This window comes from Amphiura filiformis, chromosome 6, assembly GCF_039555335.1.
Source record: "Amphiura filiformis chromosome 6, Afil_fr2py, whole genome shotgun sequence".
Lineage (NCBI taxonomy): Eukaryota > Metazoa > Echinodermata > Ophiuroidea > Amphilepidida > Amphiuridae > Amphiura > Amphiura filiformis.
In genome coordinates, this window is record NC_092633.1 from 54,826,095 (window position 1) to 54,844,975 (window position 18,881).

Here is an 18,881-nt window from a genome sequence, read left to right on the forward strand (position 1 = left end):
TTTTTTACATCTGAAAGTAGTGATACATTTACTCAAAAAACACAAAAAGCAGGTCTTTTTGAACAACTTTTATTTTTTCAATTTTTATAGTGGATTGGCACCGGATTTTGTAGAATGAGCGATACATGGCAGGAAATTGTTTGATTTGATTTTCACTTCATTTTTTAAATTAACAAAAACGATGTGTACAAGTACACATTGGTATATCCAAGGGGGAAGCTGCTCCTCTTGCCCCCTGTAGGATCCTGGTTGCCTAAATTTTACAGATTTTTAGGCCTTTGTTGACCTTTTTGAACTATATCTCAATAAGAACAATAATCTTTACTAGGGTAGGGCCTATTTTTAGGGTAGCTCATGTTATGCCAATACAACTATTATTTTTTAAACCTTACCAGTAGCTTTTCTCAGTTTTGGAATAGTAGTATAGCTGGCTGCAAACCCAGGCTCTTCCAAGTAGCCATCTGATACAAACTTTATTAACACTTCATTAGAATCTGTGGTCCATGAAAATGGATACTGGTATCCGCACAATCTCTCAACATGATGGGTTGTGATATCCATGATCTAATATGAAGAAAAAGAAATCGTATGAATATTCAATATTGAAAATTTAAGACAGTACGACCGTATATATTGAAAATTTAAGAGAGTATATCCTACATTCTTGATTCACAAGAATTAACATAATAATTTATGTTGGTAGCAAAAGGAAGCAAAATCACAGAATACTGGCCCTAACTATTCAATGTTTGATTATAATGAACACATGAACTGTGTTATTTGCTTCTTAAAGGGCATTTCGTGATCCACAGCCTCATCCCCCACTTTTCCTAAAAAAAGTTGAGATTTTTACACCACTGGATACCTCTGGCTACATAATGTTTATGTACCAAATGTTTCTTGCAGATTAATTCGTTTAGCAAAAATATCGCCAAATTTGAATTTCGTTCTGGTGCACCAGAACGAAATTACAACACATTGTCTATGGAGCAGTGTAATACACATAATCATGCATAACTCGCATAAGCATAAAATCGGAATCAACTGAAATTTTGGAAATAAGCTTTTTTCGTGGATATCTATTGAAAAATGTCATAAAAAGAGGGTGCTAGGATCACAAAATCCTCCTTTAATCACTATATCAAGAAATCCAGAATAGTAGGATATGTACCTCAACATAGTCATGAATACAGCCATCATCAGCAGCCAATTCTAATCTGAAGTCAGTAAACTTTATGATGAGAATATTGTGTGGATGCGTATGCACCAAGGTGTGACATTCCTGATTGCTAAGGTAGCCTAATGGATAGCCAACTGATTCAAACATTCCTTTGGGTTCAGTCAGGATTTTGCTGCATTCTAGAAAAAAAAAGTAAAATTAGTAAAAGCTATGTTATGCAAGTGTATGGAATTTCACGCAAATGATTTTTCCGTTTCACAAAACGATGTATATAATTTTTTTGATATTTACGAGAATTGCATGATGGTTATGAAAGATTTTTCTGCCAAAATACTTTCATTGAAATGTCCTTTTTCATGTCCTTTAACTTTTTATTGATAAAACTGACAAGAAACACTCCACAAAAATCAACATCATAAAAGATATGAATCTTTGAAAGGCAGGAATAGTTTCTTGTATTTGGATCAAAATTTTTTAACTTCAATCATTTAATGTACCAACACAGGTGAACTTTCATGAATGATCATAATATTGATATAGAATTTATTCTCTATTTGCTTACTTTGTGTTACTGGTGGCCTGTCTATAACATCAAAGTTAACCAACCATTGAGTAAAGGCAAAGTCTGTGCTGCGAATCAGTGTGACCAACACCTCATTACTGTCAGCAGCCCAGGAGAATGGAGCCTCCGTACCACAGTATCTGTCTAAACGCTCACTGGTGGAATCTTCCAACTACAGATAAAAATTACTTATTTTTATTACAAGTTTCCTGTTTGTTTTGTTAATTATTTTCTGTTATTTTCTTCAACTATGAAATAATTATTGGAATGTTCCTTTTTTTTGTTTTAGTATATTCTGTGATGTTATTCAGTGGGGCAACACCATGAACAGAGACTAGGGGCGATACAACTCGAGTCACGTAATTGACGATCTGATACTGAGAAAAATCAACTGGCAACTCCATTGCTAAGCAGCAGTCAACATCAGCGGTATACAGATCGTCATTGCAACAATGACATCGAAAAAGAAAACTGACAGTTTTCAAAACATCTGCAAGTAAGTGGAAATTTATTGGACTAGTCGTATGAACTTACAACTAACAAACTTAAAACTTATGTATGTAATGTATCACCCACACATTATAATCTGGCTGAGGTACAAGTTTTGCTTTGTTTTTGTAATATTAATGTGCAGCATCTACTCTGGGGAAGATAAAAACTTTTGAATATTGGGCTATTCCAGTTGAAATCCATACACCCTCTATGGAAGACATGACCTTAACCTGCCACACAAGGAGTGTGAATTTTATTGGGTTACCTGAATAGTAACTCAATTCACAATCTGCACCCCTGTCATAAAGTCATGTCTTCCATAGGGTGTATGGGTTTAAACTGGAAGAGCATTTGTGATGCGATCAAGCTAAATGAGTCTGATGTCAATCAAAATCAAAATTCAGTTTTTAATTTCATTACATTTTCTCAGAGCTTTATTTTACTGAAAACCCCATCATAATTGGACTATCCAGGGATATGGTCATTAGTGCTGTTCAGAACAATAAAATACATAGGAAGTTATTATTATTGGCTATATCTCAAAATCAATATTCCCGACATCCAACTTATTTTGTGTTTAACTTTTCTTATTTCTCACAAACTTGAAATTGCTTACCGAGAGGAAGCTTTCATCCAGTATTCTCTTGTTTGATCGCATCATATAATTTCCTTCTCTTACCTGGATGTAATTTTTATCACAATCTGAGGTCTTTGTGAACACAGAATCAAGTAATGACAACAGAATACGTTGATGTGGTTCAACTGTGAATAGAATCTGGCAATGTGGATTACTTGCCAGCGCTGCAAAGTTTGTACTATCAATTGTCCATAAACCAATAGGGTTGTCATAAACCTCTGTACACTCTGTAATCAACAATGGGAAAATATGCACAGACCATTAAGGGCTGGGGTATGAACGTTTGGACAGTATTTATTGTGGGACATTAGAGCACATCAGCCATATCGAATTGCATTCTGAATACGGAGAATGGCCTTTTGATATCAAATAATTTTGATTTTTTGAAATTCGCAATTTAATACACATTTTATGGCAAATCATTAAAAATCGATATTTTTGATATTTAACAGTACTTGAAGTAAACTTTATAAATCTGATGATTTATACTTAAAGTGTATGTAGGTGGGATGAAAACCCGACGATCAATTGAAAATTTTGACCTTTCAGTATTAAAGATATGGATTTTTTTAAAAAAACAATAAAAAAAAATTAGGTCTTTTTGGGAAAAAAATCCATATCTTCAATATGAAAGGTCAAAATTTTCAATTGACCGTCGCTTTTTCCTCCCAACTACATACACTTTAAGAATATATCATTAGATTTATATAATTTACCGAGGACTGTTATATATCAAAAATTTGAAAATATCAAATTTTTATAATTTGTCATAAAATTTGTATTATATTGTGATTTTCAAAAATGAAAATTATTTGATATCAGAAAGACATGCTTCAGTATTCAGAATGCAATCGATATGTCTGAGGTGCTCTCATGTCCCACAAAAAATACTGTCGAAACGCAATAAACGCTCATTCTAGATCCCTTAATGATGACAGAATATGCAACACTGAAAAAGAGAGATTGGAGTGAAAAAGTGTGTACCATCAATGTCCCCAAACCAAGATTGTACGTAGTACACTCTTAGCAAAAACGGTTCTAAATAGAACCTAAAATGGTTCTTGAGCTGTCCTGTATGTGGAACCTTAAATGGTTCTACAAAGAGAAAGAACCATTTCAGATCTGAAAAGGGTTTTGGAAAGGTCAGAATGAACCATTTTATACCTGAAAAGGGTTCTGGAAAGGGCAGAAAGAACCATTTTTGGTTCTTTGAATTTTCAGGAACCCTTTTCTCTTCTACATACAAGAAAGCCAAGAATCCTTTTTTCTAAGAATGTATACTGTAAACAACAATCCAAATCACTAAACTTCTTTGAATAGACAAAAGTTATAAGTAGATTTCCAAGAAGGTGTTGGATCACATGTCGTTAAAATATACTGACGTTCAAGAGAAAAAATAAGAACTGACATCTACCTGGCACTGAGGTCCTGGTTATCCCTTGCCATCTTATGGAGAATTCTGGAATCTGATCTTGAAATGCCATGAGCTTCAATACTACCCTGTTAGTGTCAGATGTCCAGGAGAATGAATGACTGGCATTGCAGAAGTCTTTCTTTCTTAATGATCCACTATCAATTACCTAGAAAATGATTGAAATCAAATAACTATCTTTGCATCAATTGAATCTCAGTATAAAAATGTGACCTATTATAATACTAATACATAAATTCTAGTTGTTATTAGTTGATTGCTATTTATCATTTTTACAATCAGCCATCACAGTGCTGCATCATAATATGTGTGTGCCAGGCCATTTGTCAACTCTTATGACTCACCAATTTAGTCACGGGGATCAAAATATAGTGTTTTGTTGACGAAAAATATATTTCTTATCTGAAATAGTATTTTTAAGTAATATAATTTATGTTTGAGTGATATAAAACAAATATAACTGTCTGAAATTTGTGTAATGGTCAAAACATAATCACCTGGTGAAAGATTGCTCCAGAAATGAAATAATTTATCTTTCACCTCATCATGAGATTTGGCTCTTGTGGGGTTTTGTTTTTTCTTGTAATCTAGACACTCCATTCTAAAAACATTTTTTCATTTTATTTTTTTTTTTGATATTTTTTTGAGTTTTTTATAAGTTTTATTGACCAAATACGGCCCAAAATATGACTTTTTACCATCTTTATCCAATATTTAGTCCAAAATTACCAGAAAACACACAAAAGCCATATTTTGGCATTTTACTTTTTCTATTGTGTGTTGTCAAAATTGGAGGCAAAACAAAGGTGTTTTTTGTATGATTTTTTTTAAATGTGCGTTTTAATACCAAATCTGTGTTTTTATTTAGATTTCTTGACTAATTTCTTTCCAACAATGTATACATTTAAATAGCTTGTATTTATAATTGAAAAGTTACAGCACTTTTAATTAATGCATATCTGAAAGTATACAGTCCTCTTAAAATGGTAACATGAATAATGATTAAATAGTCAGTAGTATTGATAGTCTTCAAATGTCTCACCTTCAAGCCTGAGTTTGTGCAATTATCACTGGTATTTAATTCATTTATTGTAAGTCGTATCCTATATTGTGGTAGCAGCTGCAATGCAAATTGACACAACCCAAACCACATTTGGTTGTCTTCCAAAAGGTCCTGTGGTTCAATTCTCCCAGTCACATCATAGCTTTGAAATTGGCAAGCTTTGCAGTAAATCAGAGATACATGATGTTATTGTATTTTGCAAATTTTAGGTTTGGTAACAAAATAAAGTCCACTCTGTACGAGTGGGGTTAGTCAGCCAGGATTATTTTTCTGGATGCTAAAATATCGTCAAAAGCTTAAAAAAAAAAAAAAAAAACTCTGATGATTTTTAGCAGACATAATTTGAAAATATCCCAATTTTTTAGTCATGATTTTAGCCAAATTAAAAAAGCCAAATCTGGGATGGCTGGGACCTTACAACAGGGTTTTTCACACCTTATACATGCATTTCATAATTTGCTAATGTTCATTTGGTTTAGAAATCTTTCTTTCAGTCATGCCAGTAGGGTATAGATTCTCTTAGGAGTACACATCCACTCAGTGAGTAGTCAACATAGATAAAAAAGTTTGTCTCTCAAACATTTGTCAAAATAGCTAGGCCCTATGTGCTATACTTTTTTATTTAAATATTTTTAGTAAAGTAAGGTCCTAAAAGCTTCTAAATGCTGAAAAATTCACATTGAAGAGTCACAATTTATTTACTACTTTCTCATTTTCTAAAATTTGCCTTTTTTTTAAACATTGGACCAAAATAGATCACAATTTGCATTTTTCCAATTTTTTTACTAATCTTGTGGATATATTTGGCCATAAAACTAATTTCAAGACATAATGTAAAGAATTGAAAGAGCAGTAACTAGACTTTGTCTCAAGATTGATAATACATATTTTTTTATTATTTTAAAATGTAAGCAAAGTAGTTATGGATAAAACAAATTGGATGGAAAATTAAAAATCAGAGATATATGAATTTCTTTCACCATTTCTTCTCCAAATATGTTTACTTTTATATAATTGTCTTTGTTACTCTAAAAGTTATAGAAAATAAAATTTTAAAATTTCCCACCAAAAGCGATCATGCATGCATCCTTTATAGTGTTAAATGTTCAGTACTTACTTGCGGCACTAGGCTTCAGTATATGTTGATAGATAACATAAATACCACTCTTTGTAACCAAGTCATCACTATGTAATGTAAGCATGACTTCATTGCCCTTAGATGTCCACACAAATAGTCCATAAGTGCCACATAGCTTGGTCTTGTCAGCAGTGGTTAAATCGTACAGCTAATTCATGGATAGAAACAAATATTATAAAATTAAAGCCATAATGTGTGATTTGCTTCACATTTTTTTCTTAAAATTTCTACTTTTGCATAATTGTGATGCCCAATGGCTTACTAAAATATGATGTGAAGGACTAAGCCTGAAGTGCTTTAATTACAGTAAAATTTAAGAATTTGTACAATAAACCTGGAATCTGTGTTTATTCACTGTGTTCAACGATCTAATTATTAGTGATGGCTGAAATATCTTGTATGTGAAGCTAACCTCAATAATGATCGGCAAGCTAAAACACACCTTGGCAATAATTAACTTAATAATTTTCATAAAATGTCCAATATAAATTAATGGACACAGATTGCATAAAAATTGAATCATAAAAACCAGTGGCATAGCAACAGGGGGGCAGAGGGGCACCCTGGGCGCCACCTGGGGGGGGGGCAAATTAACTAATTCAGCATCGATTCTGCGCCCCCTCCAAGTGATGAAAGTCACAATTTTTGCACACTTCGCATGCATTTCAGCACAAACACTCATTTGAAAGATCAATTTAAGACCGAAATCCATTGAACTTCATTATAACCAAATAACCAAAATTACATAGTGGTATTTGTGCAAATTTAAGTGCGCTCCATGCGTAATTATTTCAAGTAGGGGGTTACCATTATCCTTGGCCCCGGGCGCTAAAACCCCTAGCTATGCCACTGATAAAAACAAGACAATACAAACAAAGAACATGATTTTCTGGTGGTCATGGGAACCAGAAGACTTACACTAAATGCATCAACTAACCTCAACATAGTCTTTGGTACAGTCTGGCGATTCCTCAAGAGCAAAGTTGATAAAACGCAATGACAACAAATAATCAGGTTCTGCATGCAAGATCCAATGTTGCTCGGTAGCTATCGGATAGTGTGATGGAAAATTCTCTGACTGCAAGGAGTCTAGTCTATTGATCAGGAACTGTGAAGATGCTGATGAAAAAATGTTTGCAGTTGATTTAAATAAACTAATAGGAATCCCAATTACCAATATCTTACTCAGCTGCTGGTCAGAGCCATGGAACTGTGCTGTTGTGTGGCTGATGAGGAACACGCCCCGGGAACACGCCCATAATATGATTCAACCCAGGAAGTAACAGTAGAGGGGTAATTGGGATCACTGTCCATCATAGTGTTGGATAACTCTGATGGTAGAGCACTAGTCATGCAAACCAGAGGTCACCGGTTCGAAGCTGCATCTTCACTGATCCCTTCTACTGTCGCTTCCTGGGTTGAATCGTAATGTGGGCATGATCCTCAGCCACACAACAGAGCTTCATGCCTCTGACCAGCACCCAAGCAAAGATATAATATTGTTAATTGGCGTCACAAGCTATCATTGGGCTGGGTAGCTCAGATGGTAGAGCACTGGTCTTGCAAACCAAAGGCTGAGACCAGAGGTCACAGGTTCGAATCCTGCTTCTGATAAATTTTCTTTACTTCCCTAATTTATTATTTATCACAAATTATTCTTTTCTTCAAGTAAGCCCAAGATAAATATAATTTGCAATCTTACCATTAACCTCGATTACAAAGAAACCTAAAATCACAATTATTGTGTATTTTTACCAGAGAGTCTTGGTATTGTTTGGTATGTAGCCCTGAATCCATGAAAAAAAGCAGCCGAGTTGATGGCATAGGTGACTATGACAAGGTTAGCATCTGATGTCCAGGAAAACATGCTGTATTTACCACAGTAGGTACTGCTCCTTCCTGAAGTAATATCTAACAACTGAAAATAAATAGGTATGTTAGTGAGTACTTGCAAAACTGCTTTTAGATGCTTTTTTTCATATATGATTATACCCAAGATATTAACAACTAGCTAGCAGGGTCTCGGCTTGCCCCGCCCCTATAACTCCAGGTAGTAAATAAAAGTGTGATCAGATACCAGAAAGAAATTGTAGTTTTTGACCTACTTTAACAGAATTTGGTTTTGCAAGCCCCACCCATGCTGAAAATCATTTGAAGGCACTTCCAAAGTCATGCAACATCAATGTGATCACACCTAAGAGATGATAATTAATACACTGCTTAGAGGTCGTGTAGGAAGCACTTCTTTGGAGTCACAGGGGAAGCAATTCTTTGGGGGTCGCATACCTGGAATGAAAATGTAAAGACAATTGAAAAAATCAAATAAAAGGAGGACAGTGTATAATTAAATTTAATATAGAAGAGGCTCAACTCCTGAAAGTGGAATATTTGGTTCCCTGCAGCTTTTGTCTCTCATCACCATGCATTAAAGTGCAGGGTACCACCGTACTGGTCATTACCCCATTTTTGCCCATTTTAGCATTAAAATTGCAAATTTTTGTGCACTTTGCACGCATTCGTCATGGTAAAATCATTCTAAGAGCTGGTCATCTGCATGACTTGTCAATTTTGCTCCACTTGGAAATTTTGCCTGGTGCTCCACTGATTAGTTTAGTATGTAACAAGTTTTGAATTATGCTCTGGGTTGTGCCATAATTTCACATGAAATTGGGTTACAGGGAAAAAGAGTTGGGAAAGCCCTGCTCGACATTCTTACCTCTACAAACTCATGTTGACAAGAGAAATTTGGATGTATATAAATAGGTTTATCAGACACTGCATCAGTTTGCTCAGCTCCAACTAAGAAATCATGGAATCGGAGCAGTATTATTTCATCAGCATTTGCTAGTATAGTGACACTGCAATTATCATCATGTCCCACACCACTTCTAATATGATCCAGGGTAGAGAATGAGCCCTCTGTATCATGCATAAACTTGTGTAACTCTACGAAAATAGATGTGACCATACAGCAGAATGTCAGACACATAGTCTTGAAACAGATTCATCAGGATCGTTCATAGTTCAATAAAGTAGAAAAGGTGTTTTTTTCAGATCCAATTATTCTGGTACTTACTGAAAAATCACCTTTTCTACTTTATTAGTCTTTAAACTGTAGTAGTGTGCTTTGAGCAGTAGATAGTTGAAGAAGTGCATTAACAGCAGTATATATCTGATGAAATGGTGTGCCATCAGCAGTAGATAGTAGATGAAGGGGTGCTATCAGCAGTAGATAGCTGATGAAATGGTGTGCTATAAGCAGTAGATAGTGGATGAAGTAGTGTGTTATCAGCAGTAGATAGTTGATGAAGTAGTGTGCTATCAGCAGTAGATAGTTGAAGAAGTGCATTAACAGCAGTATATATCTGATGAAATGGTGTGCTATCAGCAGTAGATAGTAGATGAAGTAGTGTGTTATCAGCAGTAGATAGTTGATGAAGTAGTGTGCTATCAGCAGTAGATAGTAGATGAAGTAGTGTGTTATCAGCAGTAGATAGTTGATAGAGTAGTGTGCTATCAACAGTAGATAGAGGATGAAGTAGCGTGTTATCAGCAGTAGATAGTTGATGAAGTAGTGTGCTATCAGCAGTAGATAGTTTAAGAAGTGCAATATCAGCAGTATTTATCTGATGAAATGGTGTGCTATCAGCAGTAGATAGTAGATGAAGTAGTGTGTTATCAGTAGTAGATAGTTGATGAAGTAGTGTGCTATCAGCAGTAGATAGTGGATGAAGTAGTGTGCTATCAGCAGTAGATAGTAGATGAAGTAGTGTGTTATCAGCAGTAGATAGTTGATGAAGTAGTGTGCTATCAGCAGTAGATAGTAGATGAAGTAGTGTGTTATCAGCAGTAGATAGTTGATGAAGTAGTGTGCTATCAACAGTAGATAGTGGAGGAAGTAGCGTGTTATCAGCAGTAGATAGTTGATGAAGTAGTGTGATATCAGCAGTAGATAGTTTAAGAAGTGCATTATCAGCAGTATTTATCTGATGAAATGGTGTGCTATCAGCAGTAGATAGTAGATGAAGTAGTGTGTTATCAGCAGTAGATAGTTGATGAAGTAGTGTGCCATCAGCAGTAGATAGTTGATGAAGTAGTGTGCTATCAGCAGTAGATAGTTGATGAAGTGGTGTGCTATCAGCAGTAGATAGTTGTTGAAGAAGTGCATTATCAGCAGTATATATCTGATGAAATGGTGTGCCATTAGCAGTGGAAAGTTGATGAAAGGGTGTGCTATCAGCAGTAGATAGTGGATGAAGTAGTGTGTTATCAGCAGTAGATACATGATGAAATGGTGTGCTATCAGCAGTAGATAGTTGATGAAGGATGTGCTATCCCCAGGGTGCTATCAGCAGTAGACAATTGATGAAATGGTGGGCTATCAGCAGTAGATAGTTGATGAAGGGTGTGCTATCAGCAGTAGATTGCTGATGAAATGGCGCGCTATCAGCAGTTGATAGTAGATGAAGTAGTGTGTTATCAACAGTAGATAGTTGATGAAGGATGTGCTATCAGCAGTAGATAGTTGATGAAGGGTGTGCTATCAGCAGTAGATAGCTGATGAAATGGCGCGCTATCAGCAGTTGATAGTAGATGAAGTAGTGTGTTATCAACAGTAGATAGTTGATGAAGGATGTGCTATCAGCAGTAGATAGTAGATGAGTAGTGTGTTATCAGCAGTAGATACATGATGAAATGGTGTGCTATCAGCAGTAGATAGTAGATAAAGTAGTGTGTTATCAGCAGTAGATAGTTGATGAAGGGTGTGCTGTCAGCAGTAGATAGCTGATGAAATGGCGCGCTATCAGCAGGTGATAGTAGATGAAGTAGTGTGTTATCAACAGTAGATAGTTGATGAAGGATGTGCTATCAGCAGTAGATAACTGATGAAATGATGTTATTAGCAGTAGATAGTTGATGAAATAGCGCACCAGCAACAGCAGATAGTTTTTGAAGTGGTGTGATACCAGTAACAGTTGATGAAATAATTTGATAGCAGCAGTAGATACATGTATTTGATGAAGAGTGTGCTATCAATGTTAAATCACTTCAGCAGTAGATAATTAATGAACTGGTGTGTTATCAGGAGTAGATAGTTAATGGAGTGGCATGCTATCAGCAGTAGATAGTTGATGAAGTGTGCTTTCAGCAGTAGATAGTTGATGATGTGATGTGCTATCAACAGTATAGATAGTTGATGAAATGGTGTACTATCAGCAGTAGATAGCTGGTGTGCTATCACCAGTAGATAGTTTATGATATGGTGTACTTTCAGCAGTAGATAGCTGATGACATGGTGTGCTATCAGCAGTAGATAGCTCACAAAATGGTGCGCTATCAGCAGTAGATAGCTCATGTTGTAGTTATGTCCACGGCAAATTTACCATGACCCCTATCTGTCTAAACCCGATTAGCGTAGCCATAAGCCGTGCTCTAAACCATAAACCATTTTACGGTATGTCAGTTACTACTGTCCACATGACAAATCCAACCAATTAACGATTGAGCTGTAGCATGCACTAGAGTATCCACAATGCCTTAAACACATTATTTGCATGACGTCCCATTCATTGATACATCACAGCAAAGGTTGCATGATCAATATGTACTCCTATGTGTTTATATAACCTGATGGAAAAACATGAACAAAAACCCCTGGGATATTACAGCAGCTTATAGCTGGTGAAATGGTATGCTATCAGCAGTAGATAGCTGGTGAAATGGTGTGCTATCAGCCAGGGGGCACTCAACACAAATGACCATACGGGTATGTTCCCCCAGAAAGACCCCCGTTTTGGATTTCGCAGCTCTGAAAGACCCCCTATATTTGGCCAAAATAGAGCTCAGAAAGACCCTTGATTTTGATAATTTCAGCTCTAAAAGACCCCAAAATTGCTCATTTCTCATATTTCTTGTTTTTTCAGGCAATTTTCAATCAGAATGCCAAGAAAGATCCTTGATTTTGACTGTTCACAGCTCCAAAAGTCCCCCATTTTACTTGTTCACAGCTCTGAAAGACCCCCTTTTACTGGTACGACACCAGCTCCCCATATGAATTTCTCCAATGCAATTTTGTTCAGTGAAATTGTATATTAAATTCACTGGGCATTTATCGATTTTCTCTGACCACCATCTACTGTTCAATACACACAAAGCAATGTAAACAACATTTCTATTGTTCGATACGAAATTCCGCACACGCAGCGTTACTGGATCGGAAAACAGTTAGAATTGTGGAACATACTTTTTTGTTTTTCGTCATAACCCCCCCAATAATTTATTTTATGACATTTAAAAACAACAGTAAAAACATACACATTTTCAGTTTTCTGTACATATAATATTGTGTATATATCTACATTAGCAAGGTTGTTTTGATCGGAGGAAGCCGAGTCCCTGTGGCCGAGTTTGTAAGCAATTTGGGCACCCATGCAAACGCTATGGAAATTGCTGATATTTACCGCTTCAGTATTGGTTAATATTTTGAGATTTACAATTCGGACGGTGCTTTATTTTAACCAATCAGAAAGAATGTTATATGAGCATTTTCCTAAGATTGTCAGTAAAATGATTGACCTTTCATCCTTTTTTTATAATACTCCGCGGAGTATCGAGACCTAGACGCGGTCGGTCCCCATGGCCCTTCAGAAATGATCACGCCACAGGAAATTTGGCGAAACTTGGGAACAGAAAAAATTAAATGACGGCGGATTTTTACAAGATATAAATATAAATTTTATACTACAAGATCGGTGACAAACTAAGCTTTAACAAACCCTTTTCGTCCATGAAAAAAGACCTTTCCATTCAAAAGAACGGACTAAAAACCGTGCAAAATCGGCCATTTTTCAAGGTTTTTCAAGCCCTTTTCTGACCCAAAAACAAGTCGCGCTGAAAATGAAGCTTGAGTGAACACGATAAATTCATATGAAAGACCCACTACCGCGAAATTCCAGGGGAACATACCCACCAAAATTTTTTGATGTGCCCCTGGGCTATCAGCAGCTGATAGCTGGTGAAATGGTGTGCTATCAGTAGCTGATGCTGGTGAAATGGCATGCTATCAGCAGTAGATGGCTTATGAGGTGGTGTGCTATCAGCAGCTGAGTTGATGAATTGGTGTTCTCTCAACTTAAGACAAGACATAGATACATACCTTTATCAACAGGCCTTGGCATTGAGTTGTAAGATGCTTCAACACTAAACGGGGCAGTAGATCCAGAAATGTAAAATTTAATGGACAACTCATTGTACATAGACATCCAAGAAAATTGACTCTGGCTGGAGCAGAACTCTTGTGATATCCCAGTTCCATGGTCAGCTATCTACAATAAATTTCAATACCAAATATTAACAACCCACTGGCTATTTTGGTCATCTAACATAGAGTTCTATGGGGATATATGAATATGACACAATTTCAAAATTGTCCTGTTGAACTGACAAACACAACAAATTTGGCTGATTCCATTTAGGTGCAAGTTGAGACCTGTGTAATCATTTAAAAAAACCAAATATCATGCTAGTTACATGAGGATCTTATTTACCTTGAAACTGTCTTCTTGGCAGTCATTCCCTTCAAGTATCAACTCCTTAAAGATGATAAGAACTTGCCGACTTGCATCAACATGAATGGTAATATCACAGAAAATGGAATTTGGTTCTACATCTGCAGGAAATGAAGGCCTTGTCCAAGTGATGTTCCCAGATGGGCCAGTATAACTGAGGCTGCAATCTTTGAAAGATAGAGGTAATGGTAACTGGCAGGTTTATACAGAAATTAAATACCAACAATTACTAAAGAATACACGTTTAATTATTGGGTTTTTTTAATGGTCTTGCTCTGAACTCCATGGAAAATACAGTTCTTGTTTACTGAAAATGCAGAACTCTAAAAAGATCATGTTCGAGCTTTTTAGATATGTGTGATGTGGATGGCTCTGAAAAATGCTGTCCAGGGAGTCGCCTGTGACATACTTTGATTTACCAAGTTGGGATGTTTTTCAACCTAAGCTTGACACTGCCAGTGGCATAGCCAGGATGCAAGGGGGCAGCTACCCCACCCTGCGGGAAGTCTTTCCCCCTCTTTCTTCTTCTTAGGGTTGGCATGCTCAGACTTTCTTTACTTATCATCAGCTTTTCATCATCAGAGGTTTCAGAGATACAAGCTTTTTAGCATTTTTAGGCCTTTTTGTACTTTTTAACCCATTTCTGATAATTTTGTTAAAGTTTGCCCTAGCCCCTTAAAAGTTGGCTTGTCCGCTCAGAAAAAGTCTAGGCTACACCACATCACTATACACAGCAATGTGTTCTAATCATGCTAATAAATATACACACTAAATTTGAACTAACCTGACTTAACTCGCTTAAACATATGATAACTGGCCTGCAATCTGACCGATGCAAGTGATGCTGTGTTCTGATGCAAATATATACTGATTTCATTGCGCTCACTTGTCCAAACATATGGTGTGATTTCTGTGCCATAGTAGAGATCATTTCGTCCACCATGAGGGGCAATATCCTGGATCTGGAGCATATAATAAAACAGATAAGTTATTATATGTTTATTTCATGACAATTTTCTTATTTTTCTAATTTGTCAATTTTTTGGAAAAGCCAAATATTATTATGTGACTTTATTTTCATGGTTATAACCATTGGGTACACTAGATTATTTCTATTGAATGGACGCCCCTGTGGACGCCACTCATTCCTTACAAGCTCTTGCACCCTTGTGGCTCTGATCTACATGTTGAAACATAATAATAGTAGAATAGGTGTGAACTATACCAGGGGGTGTACTCAAGTTTGGTTTGGGCAGGAGTGTACCATTGATAATTTGAAAGTGGACCCATCAATATACCAATTTTTCAAAGAAATTTGGACCATCCAAATTTTAAGCCAAACTGTCTACAACTTTTGGCAAAAACATTTTGGCTACTGTGAGGCAAAATTATAATATTTTCCGTAAAAAAATTGAGAATAGTTTGAAAAAAGGATCTTTCTATATACCAAAATTGGCCTAGAAAAAGGGGTCATTGATATACCAAAAGGCTGAAAATGTTGACAATGTTTGCAGCACATCCCTGTATGTGTCATTTGCACTGATTACCACCCCCCTTGGAACTATGTCCCATTTTCAATTTACTCAATTTTGATTTTGGTAGGGACGTGCCACTGAGAATTTGAAGGTGGGCCCATAAATATACCATTTTTTCAAGAAATTTGGACCCATTGATATACCAAAAGTTAACATTTTCGGCCAAATTTAACCCAAGTTGTCTTAGTTTTTACAAATTTTCCCAATTTTTTTTGGAAAATTTCGACATTTTGGTTAGATTGAGGCAAAATTGGGCTATTTTTTTAAAAAAATTGAAAAAATTTTGAAAAAAGGACACACTCATATACCGAAATTGCCTTAGAAAAAGGGGTAATTGATATACCAATTCTATTAATACAGTATTAGATAATAATTACTGTTCTAATTATAACCACAATACACAAAATCTCAAAGGGGAGGACCTTTGACCTTTGATCAATAAACTCTCAATATTTCTGTTCGATTCAAAATTGATGTTATTTTACCTCAAGAAAATTAAGCTCTTCTCCATGCTTATCATTTTCATTCTCTATAATAAGCTCTGTGACAAGAAGACGGATTCGCTGCTGGGGACTGCCATGGATGAGTATAAAACAATCACCTCCACCAGCTGGTAGGAATTCGGAATGGAGAGGAACAAGCTTGATTTCACCAGAAGGCTCTGTAAATAAATCTCTGCAACCTGTAAAGCAAAGAACCAGAAAGCCACTCAAATATATGAACGATTATATTGATACTCACCACCATGCAATTAAAGCACTTTTCTGGTGGGGGGGGGGGTTGTGATGATATTTTTACAAAATAATTTTTTTGTACATTTCCAGTGGTATAAAAATCTCAATTTTTTGAGAAAAGTGGGGGATGAGGCTGCGGATCAACAAATGCCCCTTTAATAATAGTGGTATTGGAAGTTAAGTCGTAAGAAATAAGGGGGTACTCCTAAAGATCAAATATCAAAGGCACAGTAAAATAGTACCTCCATAACATATTTTAGAACAAGATCCCAAATATGATCAAACAATGATTGAGTGGTGTGCCTCTGATAGTACTTATATAGCACTTTTTATTTTATTTTTTTGATTAAAAATACATTATCTTCTTATGCCATATATAAAACATAGCTAACTCGCAATCCTTTATAGTTATTTCTAACTGGCAAAAAAAGTCAAAATTTAATAGTTTTACAAATTGAGGGAGAATGGACCAAAAACATGCAATTTTGCATGTACGGTAGTTGGCTCATAAAAATATTTTATATTATATAACTCATACAAAGTTTCTTGTCATTTGATTGGCCAACTACTATTGATTATTTCTGCTATTTTCAGCGGCCAACTGCAATAGGACTATTGCACTCTGCGTCCGTGCAATATTTATTTTTCCATTGCACGGACGCGAAGCTACCATAGCAACGCTGGTAGACGTGCGAGCGTATAGCGTGAGGTTTCCACCCTGACTCGACAATTATAGGTGTTGCTTCTAAACTCATTGAACTCATAAACATTCAATATTTGTATAATAATATTTTATGTTGTTTTTGAGAATTAGTTATGAAAAAGATTTTAAAATGTGCTTACCAAATATTAGTATGCATAACTTGAAATTACATTTTGAACAAGCATTGGTCTTGATTGTCGCAGCATACAAAAATGCCCTAAACATAATATGTTTTTACCTTATTTTCACAATTTTTCAAAATTTGAATTTTATTGCCAGTTAAAACTAACTAAACTGAAGGATTAGGATTGGAATATGTTTCACTAGGTAAAACAGGGTACTATTTTTAATCCCAAAAAATTAGTGCTTTTTTTATAGAATTGGGATTAATTGCTACTAGATCTGTAAATATAAGAACTGGACAATGCTGTTAAACTTACCACTGCCAACTAAAGCCTTTGATGGTATAATGGTTGCTGCTCCAATCACTGAGAAGCCACCTGCTTCTATCTCATTATCTGTTTTAAACTTAATCAAGATCTCATTGCTGTCTGAAGACCAGGTGAAGGGTAGTAGAGTGCCACAAAATGATTCCCAACGTGAACTAGTAACATCAGTTATCTGCAAAATGAAGTCAGCAAATGGGTTGCATTTTTGGTCATTTGGTATAAATGAATGAGAATGACCCCTTTTCTAAGACAATTTTGGTACATGGATAGGTCTTTGTATGTGGGAGGTGTGGGGCTGTATGTGTGAAAACTATTGTCAACTATTTTGGATTTAAAAAACTGCTAATTTGTGTTAGATTTGGTCAAAATAATGGACTTTTTGTAATTATCGATGGGTCCAATTTTCCAGGAAAATTGATATTGTGATGAGTCACTTCAGATTTTCAGCAGCACCTCCCTACCTAAACCAAACTTGAATTAGGCCTAAATAAAATTGTTTGATTGGCGTAACATGAAAAAAAAAATTAGGGTAGGTCGGTCGGCAATTTTTTTATTTTTTTATTTTTTTTACACACATTTAAGCTGAAAATCACAAATTTTTTTCTTTTTTTTTAAATTTTAATCTTTTTTTTTTTTTTTATTCATTTTTTGCAAAAAATAAGAAAAAAGGTCTAGGGCCAATTTTTAGGGTTGGTCGGGTTACGCCAATCAAACAATTTTTTTTAGGCCTATATACTCTGGGTTGTCCGATTTATGATTATATACTGCCAATGTTTGGTTGGCAACATTAAGTTCTGTTGGATAGCCCAAGAACCATCAATGTAGCGGATGTGTGTAGGGGTGGGTGTGGTTTGTGTGTGTGGGGGGTGCATGTATGTATGTAGTTAGAAAAAAATAGGGATCACGCTTGCAGCTGAAAGCAAAATCTTTCTTACCTGAAACATGTCAGTTTGACATCCTTCCGATGCCTCCAAGTCAAAGAACCTGAAATCTAATGTTACAAACTGGTCTGGATGTTGATGGATTAGTAATGTACAGTCTACATTACTAGGATATGGTAAAGGATACAGTGTGGACGTCAAGAAGGCTGCTGTGGGAGAATTGGCCACCATTGTTATACAATCTGAAACAAATAATGAAAGTTTTAAAAAATGGATGGTATATAGTTATCAAGTCATCATCATGATGACATCCATCTGTCTCGGGAGACAATGGAGTTTTGTGCCCTTAAAGTCACTCTGATGTTTGGCTTCATCGCCTGCTGTGACTATGCAGTCCAATTCTGGAACGGCAAATCCTCTTACATTTGCTGCAACTGAAAACAACTTCTTGCGATGGTGGAGCTGACACTGAGCCCTGTCATCTACGCTCTTCTCTCTTCCCACTGC

General features: G+C 35.8%; 1 protein-coding gene across 1 annotated transcript in view; it reads right to left on the reverse strand.

The window, feature by feature from the left end:
• Positions 1 to 18,881, reverse strand: part of LOC140154619 (cubilin-like) — a 47,139-nt gene that overhangs the window by 12,011 nt on the left and 16,247 nt on the right. The window contains exons 9-24 of the mRNA XM_072177187.1: positions 18,429 to 18,616; positions 17,485 to 17,665; positions 16,093 to 16,289; positions 14,857 to 15,034; positions 14,052 to 14,239; positions 13,661 to 13,829; positions 9,221 to 9,450; positions 8,260 to 8,422; positions 7,442 to 7,623; positions 6,484 to 6,652; positions 5,346 to 5,524; positions 4,286 to 4,451; positions 2,914 to 3,098; positions 1,743 to 1,914; positions 1,172 to 1,359; positions 393 to 564 (exon numbers count right to left, since the gene is read on the reverse strand). Of these exons, the coding sequence (XP_072033288.1) occupies positions 393 to 564; positions 1,172 to 1,359; positions 1,743 to 1,914; positions 2,914 to 3,098; positions 4,286 to 4,451; positions 5,346 to 5,524; positions 6,484 to 6,652; positions 7,442 to 7,623; positions 8,260 to 8,422; positions 9,221 to 9,450; positions 13,661 to 13,829; positions 14,052 to 14,239; positions 14,857 to 15,034; positions 16,093 to 16,289; positions 17,485 to 17,665; positions 18,429 to 18,616 (2,907 nt within the window). The remainder of the gene's footprint in view (positions 1 to 392; positions 565 to 1,171; positions 1,360 to 1,742; positions 1,915 to 2,913; positions 3,099 to 4,285; positions 4,452 to 5,345; positions 5,525 to 6,483; positions 6,653 to 7,441; positions 7,624 to 8,259; positions 8,423 to 9,220; positions 9,451 to 13,660; positions 13,830 to 14,051; positions 14,240 to 14,856; positions 15,035 to 16,092; positions 16,290 to 17,484; positions 17,666 to 18,428; positions 18,617 to 18,881) is intronic.